Below are 21,618 nucleotides of genomic sequence, written 5' to 3' on the forward strand. Positions count from 1 at the left end.
TTTTCTTTTCTTTGTTTTCTGATGTTGGTTTTTTAGGAGATAGAGGCCCTAAGAGTAAGGTCTGTCACAGGATCCAGATAAAGGGCCCTGTAAAATATTTTTATTTCTGACTAACCTGTATTTTTACTTGGTTTATTTTCCTGAAGCAAATGCGGTTACATCCTTTAATATGGATACAAACTAAAGAAAAACTGGGGAAAATTTGTGGGAAAGAAATGGTTTCCAGAAGAAAATAAAGAAATTTTAAAGGGCCGTACAGATGGGGCACTCTTTTTATTTGTGATTTTTTTGTGCTGAGATTTTGTTATTATTATATTTAAGTACAGCTTATTCATTTTATTATTTCTATTTCCTGCTTTTGGAGATGCACAAAGTCGTCATAATCAGTGTTGCTGCATTGGGTTGTAAATATTTCTCAGAAGACAATATTGCATATCACAAAATCCTGTAGATCCTTATCAGTTTTCAGATGCCTCTTTTATTGTCATTGACAGTCTCTAGAGTGTAAGTTTCTCTTTTAACCACATGTGGTGGTTTTGTTTTAATAGTTCCTCCCTTTTGTCTCACCCTAATTATTTATAGAAAGCTTAATATAGTTGCTGAGTCTAGAACTCTAAAGTCTCTGTAGTTAAATACTTTGCAAGGAGGGAAAAACCCTTTGGCATTCTTTTTATTGTAAATACAATAATGTTGACTGCAAGAAAATGTATATTTGCCAAGGAATCTTGGGATGAATGAATCAGTGATGAAAATGTGTTTTTGTGCCAAGATTTGGTTGTGTTTCTTTGTCTAACCTTAAACCTCTAGTTAATTTGGTTATGAAAATAGTCAGAGAATTGATGGTCTTTGCAGAGTGTTGGAAAGTTCATCTGGGGTGCATCAAGAACACAGTGTGCTCGCCATTATGGGTGATGGAGCATGAGAGTTCTCCAACTCTTTTTGCATGCATAAATCGTCTGGACTGAGATAGTGGTGGCTCATTATCACAGTGGCAGCACATGTGGGTTCTGGGTGCTGTGTGGAGCAGCATTTGCACAGCAGTAGTATCTAATCCACAACATGTGGCAAACACGGACCGGCACTAGATTTGTCAACAGAGAACTTGGAGTGGCCATGCTGGCTTCAAGCCCTAACATAATTATGCCCATACCAGGTAGCAGTCAAAGTAATCTAAAATAACTCTGTTGGTGGCAGATCTGCATTGCACTGCTCTGTCTGCATTCAAAAAGTACTCACCAAGCAGCTGAGACTAAAAATTCATGATCTACATGCCACTAAATGCAGAACCCTTATCAAGCCTCCTCCACAAAGAGGTTGGAATGACCTGCTCTTCCGGTGGGATACAACTTCCAGCTCCGGAAAAGTACGCATACCTCCAAATTGCACATATGCAGTGAAAATACACAGATTTTGGGTTTTGTGTATGATTCATTTTACATGCACTCCCCAAGACACATCCTCATAATTCCTATGTTTGATTCAAATTATTTTGTACCCACCTGCATCCTCTCATGCTGCTCATAAATTGATGAAAGTCCTGATGATGTTTACGTCTCCAAAACAAAGTGCAAACAGATAGTGAAGGCACAGAAACCTTCTCTATGTATGGGGAAATTTCACAGATTGTGAAGAAACAGTTCAGATGTGATACCAGTGCAGCAGTTTTATGGTAGCATGGCTGGAAAAAAACAGCACAAAATCTATTTAGCAAATACTAAAACCACAATAATGCCATGATTTACTTAACATTGGAATTAGGCTTTTTAGACTTGCCACAATCCAACAGTAGTTGATGTTTGGGAAGCCATGGTACTGTCCTAATTCAGTATGAAGGGGACCTTAGCATAACATTAAAACTAAGGCTTTTAGCTTTAAGCCTCGCTTTGCTAATATATTTGTTACAAAATGGATCCTCAGTCAATTGCTTTGGTAATCTATAAGAAAATTAAAAAAAGGTTTATAGCTTAAAACTCCTTTCCCCTTTTGTAGCCACAAGGAGAGAGAGCTAGCTGACAGAACAAATCATTCCCATATTTGATGGGCAGTTTTAAAGAGTTAATGGGTGACTGGACTAAGTATCTGTATGTCATTCATGATTCCAGAAGTTTTTCCTCCTAATGATTTCCGTATATAATGATCTGCTTTGTCGTACTGATCCCGGTAAGAGAAACGGTAGTCTACGATGTGAATTGTGAAACTGACGTCATTCTTTGCCAAGTTGGATAAATGTTGTCTTCAGTGAGGTGTCATTTCATATTATAAGTCGCCGTCATATCTCAGGTGTGTGTGTGTGTGTGTGTGTGTGTGTGTGTGTGTGTGTGTGTGTGTGTGTGTGTATGTGTGTGCGTGCGTGCATGCGTGCAGAGCTGACAAAGCCTCTGTGGGAATGAATGGCAGAATCAGGCTAGAGCGTCAGGTTTGATCAGGCCACCCAAATCGAACGGACACGAGCTCCTTTGCTGTCCAAACCCTCACAACATCCTCTGACAAAGTGCTGCTGTTCTCATGCTGTTTTGAAATATTTACTGGCATCTGAAGCAACTGTGAAGTTTTCCTTTTACTCAAACTGTCAGAGAGATTCTTGGGGATTCATGTTATTCATGAAGATACTAGTTTGGGTACCACTGTTTGTCTAAAAAACTTTATATACCTACACTATAGAGTTAGCTCTGCGTCTGCCAAAACGGACCTATAAATAACAGGCTTTGTAAATACTTTGCATCCAAATTTAATCCATGCTTTAGTGTCAAATCGCGTGCCACATTTTATATTAAGTAAATTCTCCTTTACTGTAAATTTCCTTTCACTATAAATTCTTTATAATTCATAACATTTTTAAAATATTTGCCCCTGCTTTATAATTTGAAGTTATGCAAAATACATCAGTGCCATTAAATCAAAGATATGAGGCATGTAATTGGTCAGCCTGAGATTTTCAGGATTGGGTTTCTATGATGGTGCTCTTGAAATCCTGGAGACCGACGCTGAGGGCAAGTTGTTTAAAGACTTCTACGTTCTTGAATCCAAACTTCATCAACTGTTTACATGAATCCTACTTGATGAACCATAAAAATGTGTCACAATTATTTACAAAGACACCAATTATATTTAAAACTGGAATGGAGGTTGATGGCTGTGTGCCACAAATGATCTTCCTGTATGAAACACATACTAATAACAGGACATGTAAATGGTTTCTGTCAGGGTTACTGCCTGATAGAAAACTAAATTAGTGTAAAAATCTATGAAGTAGTGTTAATTTAAACCACTGTGATGTTTTTAGCTTTTTACATCACTTTACTTTCATATCAGACAGCTACTATGAACAAAAATGCTTTGAATGTTCAACACTATGTCCATATTTCAAACAGGAAGATCATTGGTGGCACACCGCCTCCAACCTCCCTTTCCCATGTAAATAATCATCGGCCTCTATATAAATAACTGTCTAATGCCACCTTCCATGGCCATTTAAAAGTGTCTGGTTCATGCCAAATCCGGAAAATATAATTCCAGTGTGAAGGCATGATTGCATTCTTTGTACTTAAGATCAGTTTTCTGCCCATCCTACCACAATGTTACTGTCACAGATATATATGTACTAAGATGGTTCTATGATTGTCATATGAAATGGGCTTTATAAATACATTTGCCTTGACTTAAAAATGCAGATTTTCCCTCTAAATATTGGACATTTCAACACCTCCCCCGTGAGGTTCAGTCCGGTGTGTAGAAGCAAACACCATGAGGGGAGAGGCTTTTTCTATGGACAATGATGTACACTGCAGAGTGTAAAAAGCAATAAAATAGCATTCACCTAAGTCACTTTACAATTTTTTGTTTTTACTCCTTTATACTTTTAGATCTTACCTGAAATACTTTACATGTTTCGTTCTCGGTATGTTTTTGACATCCATAGGTATAGTGGCAACCTGCCCACAACATGTCCCATATAAATTATCACTGGCTGCTCTAGCCCCTTTCAGGTCATCCTTATGTTCTGTGAACTACATGTGTTCTTCATACCTCTGCATGAACTGAATAGTCCTATCACAGAATAGGGTTGTTGAAGTCTACCTACCAATATTATGCCCCTGATCCAGCTCAACAGTCACCTACACATAAAATCTATGGTAAATGGCCTGCATATGTATAGCTCTTTATTAAGTCTCCAGAGATCCCAAAGCACTTGACACTACAATCAGTCATCCAGCTGCCCTGGGGCTGACTAACATACGTCAGGCTGTCATACAATTGGTCCCACCGGCAGAGCTCAGCCCTATGGGGGATTTCTTTGTCTTATATAAGGGGAAAGGCCCCCCCCCTCATGTTTTACATATAGTACTCTGATGAATGCTGCGAATCGATTAAAAAAGCAGACATCTGCACACTGTGATTTAACATAGACAGCTGACCTTATTCACAGGTCAAGATCCTATCAGTAAAAACAACTCAATCTTGTGCTACACTCCGTTAACATATCATTCATATTTGCAGCCCTGTGCCTCATTCACTACTCTCATTTGGAGCACACAACATGCTAGCTGGTACACTTGAAATTGCACAGTTATGGTGACCTAAGTTTCTGTGGCAGTGGCTATCCTTCCTACTTTTTATGATCCTGTGTGTTGGTCTTGTAGTGTGGGGATCACTGTGTCCTGAGCGACCCATAATTTTGACATCACTTGCTCAATAGTACTCTGATTGACGACGGCAGAGTGTGTTTTCCTTTGCCCTTCTAGGTGGAACCCTGCAATATGATTTCTTATATGTATGATGTTGCAAAATACTTCATCTTAGTTTTACTCATCCTAATGTAGCCGATAACGCGAGCTGGACCAGTACTGAGGACTTGGCTGGTGCTCTGGCTTCTTTTAAGGTCTTTGTGAGAGCCAATAGAGCCGTTTTAGTGGCCACTTTGGAACCCAGATTGGTTTAGGTCAAGGAGGCTGTTTTCTGAGAAGTATTCTGTGACCTGCTTGAAGACCGTCCTTCCAATCATTTTAGACAGAAATGGTAGGAGAGAGACCAGCCCATAGTTCTCCACCTAAATCGGAGGGAGAAAAGATTTCTTAAACAGCGGTGCTGTCTGAGCATGTTTGAGAAATGTACTCGATGTCAGTGAAGCGTTAATCACGTGTGACTGCTGCATTTACCGCTGGACCAATGGACTGGAGTAGATTAGTAGGAACAGGGTCCAGCGGTAATGTAGTAGGTCAGCTAGTTGTTAGAAATGTAGTCACACTGTTCTCGGTGAGAGAGGTAAATGAAGAGAATGATGAAGGAGAACCTAAGCATTCTGAATTATTGGCATTCTTGATTTGCATCCTGTAAACTGTAAAAAATTAGGCAAAATTGTCTGCCATCAGATTGGTCGTAGGTGGTGGAGGGTTAAGTAGAGTTTTGAAGTTGTAAAAGAGTTTCCGGGTATCAGTAGTATTGTGAATCTTGTCAATATAAAAATACTTTTTTGCATCAGTGACACTGGCAGAGAATGATGACAGTAGTGCCTGGAAGCCTGCTAGATCTACAGGAGTGTTTGATTGGTGCCATTTCTTTTCTGCAGCTTTGAGGTTGTTGCGCAGTAACCCGAGGGTATCATTAAGTCAATGCTGAAATTGGGAGGATTGAGCGTGTTTGGTGGAAAAATGACATAGGCTGTCCAAAAAAGAACTGTGACTTTGTGTCACCATTAACTTCAAAGGAGAAGAATGTGCTGGAGGTTGGAAGAGCGGAGGCAACAAGAGATGAAGTAGGTGACCAGAAAACCACCGGGATAGAAGCAGTGGTTCTTTCCGCGAGACTCACATGGAAGTCCAAAAAATGGTGGTCAGAAAAGTGCATAGTTGTGACAGAGAGGGCCTCTATGGCACAGTTTCTTGTGAAAATGAGGTAGCTCTTTGCCAGCTTTGTGAGTCTGAGCACTGTGGACCGGTTGTAGCTCAAATGAATGCATTCATGATAGAAAATCTGAGTTAGGACCATCAGATTGGTCGTAGGACCAGCCATAGTTGGTGGACATTCATACTGTGTCATCAACGACTGTCATAATCCGCCTGTGTTAGGAGTTTTAGTTTACTTATTCTCCTGTGTTAAGTTTTGAGTTTGAGTTCCTTATCTGTTTTCTCTGCACTTCACTCTTTACGTTTTTCAGTTGCCGTTATTTTAGTTCATTCAGTTTAATTTAGATTAATGATTTATTCTTATGTTTAGATGTTACTGTCACTTCCCTGGACTCCCTGCTCATCTGTGCTAATTAGCCTCCCGCCTTCAGTTGTCCTGCATTCTCCCTCCTCACCAGCTGCTCCAGTTTTCTCCTGATTAGCTTCCCTGATTCACTCGTGCATTGTCCACCCTACCTGTGCATTTATACCCTCTGCTTTTTATTGTGCAGACGAGAGCTTCCACACTCTTGTCTGCACTTTGGTCCTGCAAAAGTTCGCTTTGGGTAGCAGTTGGTTGTATTTGCATTTGTTGGAAATCAGCAGGCCCGTTCCACCACCTTGCCCAGATGTACCAGAGGTGTGGGACAATGTGTGGTTGGTTATATGTTTCTTGGAAACATACCAAAACATTGTACAGGCGAGTTTTGTGAGGACATTAAAGAATAGTGAATATACATGAACCAATCAGTATCTGGGACATTCCCTGATGACTAAGCAGCCGCACTCCAGTGCTTCCAGTGCTTCCAGTGTCAGTGTTAGGCAGACAAACATTTTTTGATCATACATGCAGGTGTAAACAACCCATCCTTTTATCCTTGGAACCAACATTTTGTAGAAGGGAACAAAGGGTGCTATAGTTGCCCTGGCTACTGGCTATTTTATTCAGTAAATATATTTAGAATCACTTTATTCAGTCTTATTATAAGGAACAACTAACAGCAATTTGATGCATCCAAAAATAGCTTTAATCCCCCACTCCTAATGAAGACTCCAAGAGAGTTCTCCACTACAGATAAGATATTAACTGCTTATAATCTTTTCATTGAACCTCACCTAAAATATTCTGAACAACCCATTTAATTTCCCTTTTCTCGCTATGCCACAAAAAATGTATTGTCATTCAAAAAAGCAGGTACCGAGGGCACATTGCAGGGTTTGATCCTTTAGTGCCTGAATTTTGACCTCCGAGACGATGGATAAATGTCTGGGCTGCATGTCCTCAGTCTGGTTTTACAGGAAATGATCCACAGATCTCCAGGCACTCAGGTGAGTGAGTAGGGATTCATTTTAGAGTTGACTAATTTTAGAAAAAAGTTCTAAAACCTTAGAATAAGCTCTTTTTATTGAACTCCACATTAACAGGAGTTGCATTAATAGATCCAAAAAGGGCTGAAGATTATTTTTAGAAGGCTTGCACAGAGGAGCTTTGATTTATGTAACTCGCTGAAGGTAAAGGGAGGAGTTAAGATATTCAAATGTAAATATAGTCGCAACCATAGATGATCACATATTACACAGTTTTAAATAAGCCAATATTTGTATTTTTCCCCCCACTAGAATTTGGGCTAAATTAAAGCAAATGGCATTTCCCCATTTTGCAGTGTGTCTGCATGTAGCGAGGTGAAATGACAGACTCAGAGCGGTGCCTCAGAGAGGGATAAGGAGCTTGAGACATAGAAAATCTATGTCGTCATAAAGTCATGTGACTGCCGAGTTTCCTTGGAGACAGCAGCAGTGTAGTACATTGAGATGCTTGCCTGCTCAGTTGAGGACAGATCAGGCATCTGGCGGCAGCAGCAGCAGCAGCAGCAGCAGCAGCGGTTGGATGTATTTTGCCACCGAGGCAGGTGCTCTCTCTCCTCGCAGAGGTAAGTCTCATGCCTCGTACCTCGTCCTGCGCCTTAAGGAAGGATTCTGGCAGTGTGATGACAATTAAACCTTTTTTTAAATGACTTTTTTGCATGCTGTCTTTTAAGGGGAGCATAGATAGCATTTGCAATATGCTGCACAGACACTTTTGTCTTTTGCTCTCCTAATGAAAATATTGTGAAAAGTTATCACAAACGGCTTTAGTGAGTCAATAGATCAGATCATTTACGTATTTTTCAATTCCTTATGTTGTGCGGGAAATGGAAATGTAAAATCTAATATATAATGTCATCAAGTATTTAAACAGAAAATATTAAACCCCTCACAATATCTGTTAGCTGATAATCCCATTATTTATTTGAAGGCAATAGGTTTTTTAATTTCTGTGTGATTTTAAAAGTAGAATAATGCAATTAATAACAGTATTATCTGGATATAAATAGTCTTATCTAACTATAAATTGCTGTTTAGACCGGTAAGTAATGAGGGACACAGGGCTCCACAGCCCTCTATGTTATAATGAGAGATGTAAAAAAGGTGCAGATTCAGAGGATGCAAATACAGAGATGTGCAAACCCCTGTGTCTTTGTTTGCAGTTGCTGTTTTCTGAGGGATGTTTTGATCCGTTAATGAGACTCTGTGGTCTGATAGTTCGGGTCCTGATGAGCCCCGCTACGAAACCAGATGCCACATGGGCATGTGGGCACGTTGCATTGTTTATGCTCCCAAATTACCTCCCACAATGTCACCTTCCCCTGTTTTTATTGGTGTTGTTTTTTTTTTTGTTTTTTTTACAGACTTGTGGTTTAATTAGAATTCTTGTTTGCTGTTGTTGCTCTTGCATTTGTTAATTAGGTTCCAGCTAATTGACTAAAAACATCTAAATCTGCTTGCAGTAAAGTCGATTATTTCACAGCAGCCACCATGCTGCCTTTTTTTGGTGCAACACATTCAGTGGTTTTAGGTGATTCCTCTTCCTGCCCTTCTTACCTTCTTAGGTACAGCTGGATGAAGCTGCATTTAGAAGAGCTGATTTATGATTACTAATAAAAATGTAAATTGTTCTCCCATTCCCGGTGTCAAGCACCACAGACCTCTGCAGGATAGCATTAAAAACCTCTAATCTTGTCTTGTTTTAGTCAGCCGAAACCAGCAACCAACAACATGAACGACACAATGCTCATGTCCTCTGGGGCACCTACTCCTACCAAAAGGTAAGCAAAGCAAGAGCCTCGTGTCTTTTTGAAGATGTAACTTAAATCTCCTCAAAAATGACAAGATATAAGATAGAAGTACTAACAGAGTTTTAAAAAGTTTCAAAACTGCATCCCATGAGATGCCAGAGAAAGCTTTCTCCTGCCTGGAGCATTCTCCAGAGCTTTCTCTCTCTGTGCGAGCATCCTTCTGCTCCAACCAGTAAACTGGCTGAAGAAGGATACCACACTTTTTCATCACTTAGAAGAAAAACACAATCATCTGTTTTAGAAATATTTGCAGACACAAAAAAAGAACAGTTATGTCAACAAAAACCCTGTTAACTGTTAAGATAACTACAGATATTAAAGTACAGATTACAAGATAAGAGAAGCATGTTTGTTAAGCAGCTGAGTGCAGGCTAGTTACCCAAACAGATAACTGGACTAATGAACCAGCTAAGACAGTGCCTTGCAAAAGTATATCATCAAACCTAAATGTATTTTATCTGGATTTTATGTGATAGACCAACACAAACCAGGACATAATTGTCAGTAAAAGAAAACTGATACATGGTTTTCAAGATTTTCTACAAACATAAATCTGAAAAACATGATATGCATTTATATTCAGTTACCCTTAAAAAAAGAAAGTGTTGACCAACTGTTTATTGGAAGGCACTTAATTTGTAAAGTAATTCCCCTGTTTGTAGTTTAAGCGTCATGTAAATAGTGCTTGTCTGCCAAGGCCTCAGAGGAACTTTAGAGAACGTTAGGAAACAAACACCATCATGAAGCCCGAGGAACGCTGCAGACAGGTCAGGGATGAAGCTGTGGAGACGTTTAGGTTAGAAAAATAATATGCCAGGCTTTGTGCTTCTCACAGTCCAATTCATCATCAGAAAATACAAAGATTATGACACAACGAATGGTACTCAAACCCACCGAGACATTGTTGTCCACCTAAACTGATGGGCAGAACAAAGAGAGCATTATTCAGAGAGGTACCTAAGACATCCATATTGACACTGGAGGAGCTACAGATATCCACAGCTCAGGTGGGAGATTCTGTTGAGTGGACAACTAGCAGTCACTCACTGCACAAATATGGCATTAATGGAAGAGTGGGAAGAGTGTCCTCTTCATGTCTTGTGGCATGAAGGGAAGACAACAAATGTGGGAAAAGGGGGTCTGGACAGATGAGACCAAAATAGAACCTTTTGGGCCTACATGCAAAATATGTGACAAAGAAGTAACACTGCACATCACCCTGGGCAAACGCTACCCACAGGGAAACATGGTGGTGGCAGCATTATGGCGTGGGTATGATTCTATTCAGCAAGGAGTCAAGCCACTTCAGAGTTATGCACTACTTTGAATTGGTCTGTCCTAAAAAGTCTCAATAAAATACTTAAAAGTTTGTGGTTGTATAATGAAAAAATGTAAAAAGTTCAAGGGTTATGAATACCTTTAAGGCACTGTATCAACTTCTTAGTATCTCATACTCTATAAAGCACAGAGCAGTGAAACTGTGTAGTAGCTTGCACATGAAAGTTGACTTAACAACTACAAAATTTAGTTATTGTGAAGTAAAGAGCTTTGCTTAATTCTGTGCATGGTGTAGATAATATTATTAATACCTATACAGCCAATATATTGTTTTTGCAGCAGTAGGAAAATTCAGCATTACACTGTGTTATTTGTATTTTAAATGCTGGTGTACTGTAAAAATCTGTTAGCAGTTTCAGACTGAAAACAACAAACTATCATCATAAGTTGCACAAAATCCAGATACATCCTTTTCAATCAGTTCTGAATTGAGTTTGTGTTCAGATTGTCTCTGATCAGTAGAAAATAAGAACAGCATATCATAACCTTCTCACACGTAGTTTTGCCTTCGAGCAGCATGACCTTCTGGGTGTATTTTTAGTAGAAAATATGCTATGCTGTCACAATGAATATGTGATCACTCCTACCAAACAGGATGACATCACATAGAGATTAGGATGAAGTTGGAGCCTGGTCATGTAGCTGACAGCAGGCCCTAAAAGCAGGCCTGATTGCCCTCTCATTTCAGTCCATCTCATGTAAGAGCCAGCTCTGGTATTATTATTTACTCACAGCGGTAATGAAACACTGTGATTACGAACCCAGTGATGGAGAGCACTCCGAGGGAGCTATAATGTAAGCGCACCCTCTCCCGCTGGTCTGTGCCGGGTAGATTTTCCTTTCCCTGTACTGTATCGCTCCATCACATCTTTCTAGCAATTTGTGGTTCTAAAATCAGAGCACTCAGAGACTCAGGAGCTCCTGCGGCGCATTAGTCAAGACGACTTTGTCAGAAATTCGGGGAGAACGTGGATGAAGGGTGTGAATGACTCATTTTCACTTGTGCTCCACCAGGCAGAGTTATCAGCCTTCACCAAGGACTTTGTCAGCTTAAGGGCAGTGTGGAAAATTGTGAGGGGGGGTGGGATCCATCAGTGACAGTTTTAGGATTATATCTGGTTTTAGGGAATCTAACAATGTGAGAGACGTAAACCATGTCCTGTTCCGAACCCATGGAGGTCAGTGGATGGCATCATGTTGCAGCTCCTATATGAAAAAAAGCAACACTCTCCTAGGGTTCTCTGACTTTGGCAGTAATATACAGGTCCTTCTCAAAATATTAGCATATTGTGATAAAGTTCATTATTTTCCATAATGTAATGATGAAAATTTAACATTCATATATTTTAGATTCATTGCACACTGACTGAAATATTTCAGGTCTTTTATTGTCTTAATACGGATGATTTTGGCATATAGCTCATGAAAACTCAAAATTCCTATCTCACAAAATTAGCATATTTCATCCGACCAATAAAAAAAAAGTGTTTTTAATACAAAAAACGTCAACCTTCAAATTATCATGTACAGTTATGCACTCAATACTTGGTTGGGAATCCTTTGGCAGAAATGACTGCTTCAATGCGGCGTGGCATGGAGGCAATCAGCCTGTGGCACTGCTGAGGTCTTATGGAGGCCCAGGATGCTTCGATAGTGACTTTTAGCTCATCCAGAGTGTTGGGTCTTGAGTCTCTCAACGTTCTCTTCACAATATCCCACATATTCTCTATGGGGTTCAGGTCAGGAGAGTTGGCAGGCCAATTGAGCACAGTGATACCATGGTCAGTAAACCATTTACCAGTGGTTTTGGCACTGTGAGCAGGTGCCAGGTCGTGCTGAAAAATGAAATCTGCATCTCCATAAAGCTTTTCAGCAGATGGAAGCATGAAGTGCTCCAAAATCTCCTGATAGCTAGCTGCATTGACCCTGCCCTTGATAAAACACAGTGGACCAACACCAGCAGCTGACACGGCACCCCAGACCATCACTGACTGTGGGTACTTGACACTGGACTTCTGACATTTTGGCATTTCCTTCTCCCCAGTCTTCCTCCAGACTCTGGCACCTTGATTTCCGAATGACATACAGAATTTGCTTTCATCCGAAAAAAGTACTTTGGACCACTGAGCAACAGTCCAGTGCTGCTTCTCTGTAGCCCAGGTCAGGTGCTTCTGCCGCTGTTTCTGGTTCAAAAGTGGCTTGACCTGGGGAACGCGGCACCTGTAGCCCATTTCCTGCACACGCCTGTGCACGGTGGCTCTGGATGTTTCTACTCCAGACTCAGTCCACTGCTTCCGCAGGTCCCCCAAGGTCTGGAATCGGCCCTTCTCCACAATCTTCCTCAGGGTCCGATCACCTCTTTTCGTTGTGCTGCGTTTTCTGCCACAGTTTTTCCTTCCCACAGACTTCCCACTGAGGTGCCTTGATACAGCACTCTGGGAACAGCCTATTCGTTCAGAAATTTCTTTCTGTGTCTTACCCTCTTGCTTGAGGGTGTCAATAGTGGCCTTCTGGACAGCAGTCAGGTCGGCAGTCTTACCCATGATTGGGGTTTTGAGTGATGAACCAGGCTGGGAGTTTTAAAGGCCTCAGGAATCTTTTGCAGGTGTTTAGAGTTAACTCGTTGATTCAGATGATTAGGTTCATAGCTCGTTTAGAGACCCTTTTAATGATATGCTAATTTTGTGAGATAGGAATTTTGGGTTTTCATGAGCTGTATGCCAAAATCATCCGTATTAAGACAATAAAAGACCTGAAATATTTCAGTTAGAGTGCAATGAATCTAAAATATATGAATGTTAAATTTTCATCATGACATTATGGAAAATAATGAACTTTATCACAATATGCTAATATTTTGAGAAGGACCTGTAGAAGGATGATAACTTTTGCCTTGACATTTTACTCTGTGAGTCAGTGCTGCTTTGGGAAGATGTCACTTGCAGAGGATATTGTTGCCTTGGATGGAGGGGTTATTATAACAACTGCAAAGCTGCCATTTGAAGGGTAGAAGTAGTGCATGAAGCCATACTAAGGCTTTAATAATAATACTACCTATTCTACAAGGCATTGGTCTAGTGGTAACTATTTCATATGCTGGTTATAATATCCCAAGCTGGAGTCCAACATGCACCGGGAACAGGTCCGACTTAGTGATGGCAATGCGAACCAAACTCCTGCTCCGCTTGTACAGAGACAGGATGGCCCCTAGTAAAGGGCCCCCAATTCCATACTCCTGGAGCACCCCACACAGGGCATTACGAGGGACACAGTCAAATGCTTTCTCCAGGTCCACAAAACACATGTGGACCGGTTGGCCAAACTCCCATGAACCCTCGAGTACCCTGTAGAGGGTATAGAGCTGGTCCAGTGTTCCACGGCCGGGACGAAAACCACACTGCTCCTCCTGAAGCCGAGGTTCGACTATCGGCCGGACTCTCCTCTCCAATACCCTGGCGTAGGCCTTACCAGGGAGGCTGAGGAGTGTGATCCCCCTGAACACACTTCTTATGAAGGGGGACCACCACACCAGTCTGCCAGTCCAGAGGCACTGTCCCCGACCGCCACGCAATTGTGAAGAGGCGTGTCAACCATGACAGCCCTACAACATCCAATGACTTGAGGTACTCAGGACAGATCTCATCCACCCCCGAAGCCCTGCCACCGCGGAGCTTTTAAACCACCTCGGTGACTTCAGCCTGGGTGATGAAAGAGTCTAACCCCGAGTCCCCAGCCTCTGCTTCCATCAGGGAATGCGTGATGACAGGATTGAGGAAATCCTCGAAGTACTCCTTCCACCGCCCGATAATGTCCCCAGTCAAGGTCAGCAGCTCCCCACCACCACTGTAAACAGTATTGGCGAAGCACTGCTTCCCCCTCCTGAGGCGCCGGACGGTTTGCCAGAATCACTTCGAGGCCAACCGGTAGTCCTTCTCCATGGCCTCACCGAACTCCTCCCAGCCCCAAGTTTTTGCCTCTGCCACCACCGGGCCGCGGCAAGCTTGGCCTCACGGTACCCATCAGCTGCCTCAGGAGTCCCACAAGCCAACCACAGCCGATAGGATTCCTTCTTCAGCTTGACAGCATCCCTTACTGCCAGTGTCCACCAGCGGGTTCGGGGATTGCCGCCGCGACAGGCACCGCAGACTTTACGGCCGCAGCTACGGGCGGTAGCATCGACAATAGATGTGGAGAACATGGTCCACTGGGACTCTATGTCTCCAACATCCCCCGGAATCTGGTCAAAGCTCTCCTGGAGGTGAGAGTTGAATACATCCTGGCTGAGGGCTCCGCCAGACGTTCCCAGCAGACCCTCACTATGCGCTTGGGCCTGCCAAGTCTGTCCGGCTTTCTCCTCCTCCAGCAGATCCAACTCACCACCAGGTGGTGATCAGTGAACAGCTCAGCCCCTCTCTTCACCCGAGTGTCCAAAACATGCGGCCGAAGGTCTGATGATACGACAACAAAGTCGATTATTGACCTCCTGCCTAGGGTGTCCTGGTGCCAAGTGCACTGATGGACACCCTTATGTGTGAACATGGTGTTCATTATGGACAATCCGTGACTAGTACAGAAGTCCAATAACAAAACACCACTCGGATTCAGATCGGGGAGGCCATTCCTCCCAATCCCGCCTCTTTAGGTGTCAATGTCGTTTCCCATGTGGGCGTTGAAGTCCCCCAGCAGAATAAAGGAGTCCCCGGGAGGGGCACTATCCCCCCGACAGGGATGCCAAGAAGGCCGGGTACTCCGCACTACCACTCGGCCCATAGGCCGAAATTACAGTCAGAGACCTGTCCCCAACCCGAAGGCGCAGGGATGCGACCCTCTCATCCACTGGGGTAAACCCCAACACAAGACGGCTGAGCTGGGGGGCAACAAGCAAACCCACCCCAGTCCGCTGCCTCTCCCTGTGGACCACTCCAGAGTAGATGAGAGTCCAGCCCCTCTCGAGGAGATGGGTTCTAGAGCCCACGCCATGCATGGAGGCGAGCCCGACTATTTCTAGTTGATATCTCTCGACCATCCGCACAAGCTCAGGCTCCTTCCCCCCCAGCGAGGTGACGTTCCACGTCCCTAGAGCCAGCCTAAGCATCCGGGGATCGGGCCGCCGAGGTCTCCACCTTCGTCCGCCGCCCAATCCTCTGTGCACCGGTCCCTCACGGTTCCCCCTGCAGGTGATGGGCCACTGGGGGATGGCCTCGCGTCTCTCGTTCGGGCTTGGCCCGGCCAGGTCCCGCGAGGAGCAACCCAGCCGCCAGGCGCTCTCCGACGAGTCCTGAACCCAGGCCAGGCTCCAGGGTGGGACCCCGGCTCCGCCATACCGAGCGACGTCACGTGCCTCGATTTAGTAGTCGTCATGAGGGGTACCAGCAGGGCTGCCCTGTTCAAAACTTTCATGGATAGGATTTCTAGGCGCAGCCAAGGGGGTCTGGTTTGGCGACCAGTGGATTTTGTCTCTTCTTTTTGCAGATGACTTGGTCCTGCTGGCCACCTCTAGCCAAGACCTACAGCATGCGCTGGGGTGGTTCGCAGCCGAGTGTGTAGTGGCTGGGATGAGGATCAGCTCCTCCAAGTCTGTGGCCATGGTTCTCGATCGGAAAAGGGTGGCTAGTCCTCTTCAGGTTGGAGGGGAGTTCCTGCGTCAAGTGGAGGAGTTTAAGTATCTCGGGGTCTTGTTCACGAGTGAGGGAAGAATGGAGCGGGAGATCGACAAACGGATCGGTGCGGCTGCTGCAGTAATGGGGGCGCTGTGCCGGTCCGTGGTGAAGAGAGAGCTGAGCCGAAAAGCGAAGCTCTCGATTTACCGGTCGGTCTACGTTCCTACCCTCACCTATGGCCATGAACTTTGGGTCATGAACGAAAGAACGAAATCCCGGATACAAGCGGCTGAAATGAGCTTCCTCCATAGGGTGGCTGGGCACTTCCTTAGAGATAGGGTGAGGAGCTCGGCCATCCGGGAGGGGCTCGGAGTAGAGCCGCTGCTCCTCCACATCGAGAGGAGCCAGTTGAAGTGGCTCGGGCATCTATACCGGATGCCTCCTGGACGCCTTCCTCTGGAGGTGTTCCAGCCACGTCCCACCGGAAGGAGGCCCAGGACACGCCCAGGACACGCTGGAGGGACTATGTCTCTCTGCTGGCCTGGTAACGCCTTGGGCTCCCCCCGGAGAAGCTGGAGGAGGTGTTTAGGGAGAGGCACGTCTGGGTGTCTATGCTGAGTCTGCTGCCCCTGCGACCCGGTCCCAGATAAAGCGGAAGACAACGCGTACGAGTACGAATATCCCAAGCTTTGTGTAATTTGATTAATTAGAATAATTTGATTAATCTGCAGTCTTATTGATCACTGCTTTAACCTTCAGCAGTTCTTAACATCTTCTATGATGAGAAACTCCAGAAAAATAATCCGTGCGCTTCAACAACTAGCATCTAAATTTAGAACTCCAGTTTTTGATGAGTTGAGACGAAGACATGAAGGATTTAGAGCAGAAGGCATAGACAAGATGGCTGAAAATATATCTTCTCCCAGTAATCATGGGGATCATAGAATTCCCTGCAATTAGGTGACATTGAAGTGGTGATGAGAACGCAGCAGGAATACTGAAAATGCAGAATTATGTGTAATATGAGAGATGGGAACATAAACATACAGTGTCTTGGAAGCCTTTCATACCTTTTGAACTTTCTCACACTTTGTTGCATTAAAACCACAGACTTCAATGTGAGATTTTATAGATGAACATACAGTAGTGTGTAATTGTGAGGAGGAGGGACCATTATATATAGTTTTAGACATTTTTCACAAATAAAAATCAGTAGGCGTGGCATGCATTTGTATTCAGGCCCCACTCCTGCTCCAGGTCCACATTTAGCAGCAAGAGATACTGAAATTTCGGTAATTTCTTCTTTGGTGTTAGATTAGATTGAAAGTATCCATTTTTGTGTTGTAGCACTTTCAGGCTAACATTGTAAATATGAAATTGTTCTGAATGTTTTGCCTGGTGAAATAAAGGTTTAACAATAATAACTATGAAAGCACTTTTCATGTCTTGCTACAGATTCTCAATTGGATTTATGTCTGTACTTTCACTGGGCCATTTAAACATACTAATATACTTTGATCCAAACCATTCCATTGTAGCTCAGGTTGCATGCTCAGTGTTCCTGTCTTACTGGAAGGAGATCCTCCATCCCAGTCTCAAGTATTGCAGCCTCTAACAGGATTTCGTCCAGGATTGTCCTGTATTTAGCTCCATTCATCTTCCCCTTCAACTCTGACCAGTCCCAGCTCAAGAAAAGCATCCCCACACTATGATGCTGTCACTACCATGTTTTACCCTATTAATGGTGTGTTCATGGTGATGTGCAATGTTATTTTTCTGCCACACTGCAATCAGCTGTCTCAGCCATAATATTTTTCATTTGAGCCAAATACTTCAAATTTGGTCTCATCTGAACAGAATACCTTCTCCCACATGTTTGCTGTGTCTTCATATGGCTTGTGTCAACCTGCAAACGGGACTTCTTATGGCCTTTTGTCAACGATAGTTTTCTTCTTGCTACTCTGGCATACAGGCCAGATTTTGGGAGACTAATAGTTGTTGACAAATTGCTACACCTAAGCTGTGAGACTCTGTAGCTACTCAAGAGCTACCGTGCGCCTCTTGGCTGCCTCTCAGATCAATGCTATCCTTGTGCAGCCTGTCAGTTTGTCAGAATGTCAGCACACTCTAAAGAATGGTCTGCCTTGATGCTCCATCACAGTCAGCTCTGTGATATTGTCTGCTCTGCTGACATGGCAACCCTTTCTGCCTCTCTCAGACAAGTCCCCCCTCCAGGAGAACAATTTATAATGTGTTAAGTCATGCAGAAACGGAACAGCAGAGGAAAAATATTTGAGAAGATTTAACTTGGCTTTCCCAGACAGCTGACTACATGTAAACAGCTCTGTTTCAGTCCCTGATATTGATCCGAGTCGTTATGAATGGGCATTTGTTGATACCGACATTCAGTGGAGTAAAAAACTACATTTCATCAGTATTGCATGGTTTACATTAGCATTGTGATTGCGTCAAACTTAAGTCACTTGCTATGACTTTCCGCATGCTGCAGTATCAATTTCTTCTTGACAGTAACTTTTTTCATGACAGTAACAGTCCCAAGTGCAGTTTATGCAGAACGACCTTATGTTGATGAAGATTTATGTTACTCTCACATTCAGTTTGCAATAAACTCATGTCTCGCTCCTACTGACATTAGTTAAATCGCTAATGCTAGAACATTTACTCTCTGTTTTCAAATACGGAGTTCCAGTTTAGTGTGTTTTATAAACAGACTGCTATGCATTGAGTGTCATAACATTTAATGAATAGTGTTTTAGCTGCCCTCGTCCTAGCTCTCTCTTCTGTCTGTGATGAACAAATTAGACAGACCAATGCAGTAGCCAGTTCAGTCTCTCTTTTGAACATCATCTTAAGAGGGGAATGAACATTCAGAAGTCGGAGCTCAGAGCTGAATATGACATCTTTACCTTAGTTGAGAGCATTGTAGCTGCAAGTCGGACAACAGTGAGATTAGTTATTTATTTTGGTTCTAACTGCTATTATCAAAGCAAGTTGATAAGGATGTATCTCTCTTGTTTTATTGTGTTAAAATAGAGAAGGAACATATTCAATATTAAATATATATTTCACAGAGCTTTGTTCCACAGGTTTAAAGAGATACAAAATAAAACTGATAAATAGTTCATACTGGCAACTTTAACTGCTTTTTATACGTGCGACAGCCATATTCCTAATTTAGCAAGTGTTTTTTGTTGCTTTTCCAACTGAAAGCTTGGAAAAACCAGACTTTATTAAACAAAGAGAATGCACCATCAGAGTCATTAAATCAGCTAATTAATGTGCATGGCCAATATTATGTATTTGTGTAAGCCGAACACACAAAAATACTATGCTACTTTTCAAAATTATTTGTGCAAATTGATAGGGGTTCAGTTGATCATTTAAAACTGTTGATCAAAATCCTAAAATTAGAGGATTGGACCAGGACATGAAATTGTTGAACAACTAAAACCTCACCTACTATATTATTTCCTTCAAATCAAGGTTAGACAGTAATCCCACAATACAACAATAGATTTGCCTTCAGCATTTCTTCTTACTGTATTTCCTTCTAAGCAATACACAGTACTTGAAATCACTTTAAGAAACTAGTCAAAATTAGTAACCTTCAGTTCTAACATACTGGTGGATAATAATTCATTCTGAGTTAAAACTGTTTTTATTTCAAATTTAATTGTTGCAGAGCTTGTGGGATGAAATTAAACCTGTAGGCTTGTTTATGAGTAGTGTATAGACACAGAAAAGCTTTTTGTTGTCTTTTGTTGTCTCCTGATTTTGAGTATAACTTACTGCTGTTATGTTATTTTAGAGTTTGTGAATTCTTCAATGTTTTATATGCAATGACTTGAAAAAGTATTAATACCCCTAAATATATTCTTTTCCACATTTTGTCACATTACAACAAACTTTAGTATATTTTTGGAGGATTTTATGTGACATCTCATATGTAACACATAATTGTGAATTAGAAGGTAAAGGTTAAGTGGTTTTTAAAATCTTGGCGAAACAGCAAACATATGGAATAAGGTCCTCTGGTTAAATAAGACCATAATGTAACCTTTTGGCCTCCATGTAAAATATTACATGTGGAGAAAAACAACATTGGACACCTCCCTAAACTCAACATTACCACTGCGAGACATGGTGATGGGAGCGTCATACTGTGGGGATGCTTTTTTTTTCAGCAGGTGCAGGAAAGCTAGTCAAGGTTTTGAAGTGAACATGGAAGGAGATAAATAGAGGGCAGCATTGAAGGAAAACATGTTAGAGGCCGCACAAGCGGCACAGAGGTTCGCCTTCCAAGAGCATAACACCCCCAAATATACAGTTAGAGATTCAATGACATGGTTTAGATCAAAGGATATTAGAGTTTTAGAATGATATAAGAAATGAAATAAGGTATTCACTCACACATGTATGCAAATACATGCCACTCTTTTGAGTTCTGATTAGTAAAAACCTTGAATACCAAGTTTCCTTTTTTACACATTCCTTCCACTTTAGTTATGCATCTGTTTGTGTTGGTCTGCCACATAAAATTCAGTGCAAAGGGCATGAATACTTTACCAAGGTAGTTTAACTTCATAAATGCAAACATTAATACTTGAAGCGAAGGCTCATGTCTGTAACATCACACTCACTTAAGAACAGCTGTCATTTAACATAGCAGAAAATTCTTTCTGATCATTTCTTTTGTTATAACTTAATTTGAAATTCAATGTGACCACACAAAGCAGCAGTGGATGTAGTGACTATTTTTGCGCATGACCTCTCTTGTTGTCCCTTTTTATTTTAAGTAAAGATGAATGTAACGTCTATAGCTCCCTGTGGGGTAGGGCTGTTTGATTGCAAGGTGAAGCGGTGAAAATACTCTAAACATAGAACGCACCGAAGCTGATATTGGCTTTCTGTGCTAGCATTCTGACTTTATCTGATTCTCCAAACCAGGAGTCTGCCGACAGCTATCTGGTCCAGATAATGATCTAAATAGGCAAAGCATCTTGAAAGAAACCACACTATCAATTTGATGCTCTAAAACTGGAGGAAACAAAAAGCTGTTTTAAGTTTATTCAAAATTATAAAAAGAGAGTGACATGATTGAATCTCAGAGAAAGAACGTAGTTTGAGGAGAATTGCTTCATGTGTAACAAAAATACAGTATGTGTGTGGAAAACATACCAGATCAGGAAAAACTAAAAGGCCAGTTGTTTATATTGGTCTAAATCCTGGCTACAACCATCAGGATGGAGCAACAGCTTGATAGAGCTTGAAGAGTCAAACAGAGCAGCTCCCTGAGGTGTCACCATATTCTTACAAGAAACAGTATCTGCGAGACTGTAAATTATTTAGAAAGAAACCCATTTAGGACGATGTTTTTTATGTCACGCTCTGATTGAGTTCCCTTTTTCTCACTTAGTTTGTGACACAACGCTAAGCCCTTCAAAAGATCTGTCAAATCTTTAGCTCCTACCTTGGTTCATTCAGGGGTTTTTATGCAATGGTAACAAAGTAGCTAAAATGGTCACAGTACAGCAACAGTTTTACTGGGCTATGACATAGCATTTTCCCTGTTACACGCTTCATATATTTTGGATTTTTTTG

General features: G+C 42.2%; 1 protein-coding gene across 10 annotated transcripts in view; it reads left to right on the top strand.

Annotated features, from left to right (window-relative positions):
• Positions 1 to 21,618, top strand: part of dtnbb (dystrobrevin, beta b) — a 63,684-nt gene that overhangs the window by 16,924 nt on the left and 25,142 nt on the right. For 8 of the 10 annotated variants that reach the window (XM_047345230.1, XM_047345232.1, XM_047345229.1 and 5 more), the window contains one exon: positions 8,954 to 9,028. The exons of the other annotated variants lie outside the window; for them this stretch is intronic. In XM_047345230.1, coding sequence (XP_047201186.1) covers positions 8,954 to 9,028 — 75 coding nt within the window. The remainder of the gene's footprint in view (positions 1 to 8,953; positions 9,029 to 21,618) is intronic. 10 annotated transcript variants of the gene reach the window in all.

Source organism: Girardinichthys multiradiatus, chromosome 19 (genome assembly GCF_021462225.1).
Source record: "Girardinichthys multiradiatus isolate DD_20200921_A chromosome 19, DD_fGirMul_XY1, whole genome shotgun sequence".
Lineage (NCBI taxonomy): Eukaryota > Metazoa > Chordata > Actinopteri > Cyprinodontiformes > Goodeidae > Girardinichthys > Girardinichthys multiradiatus.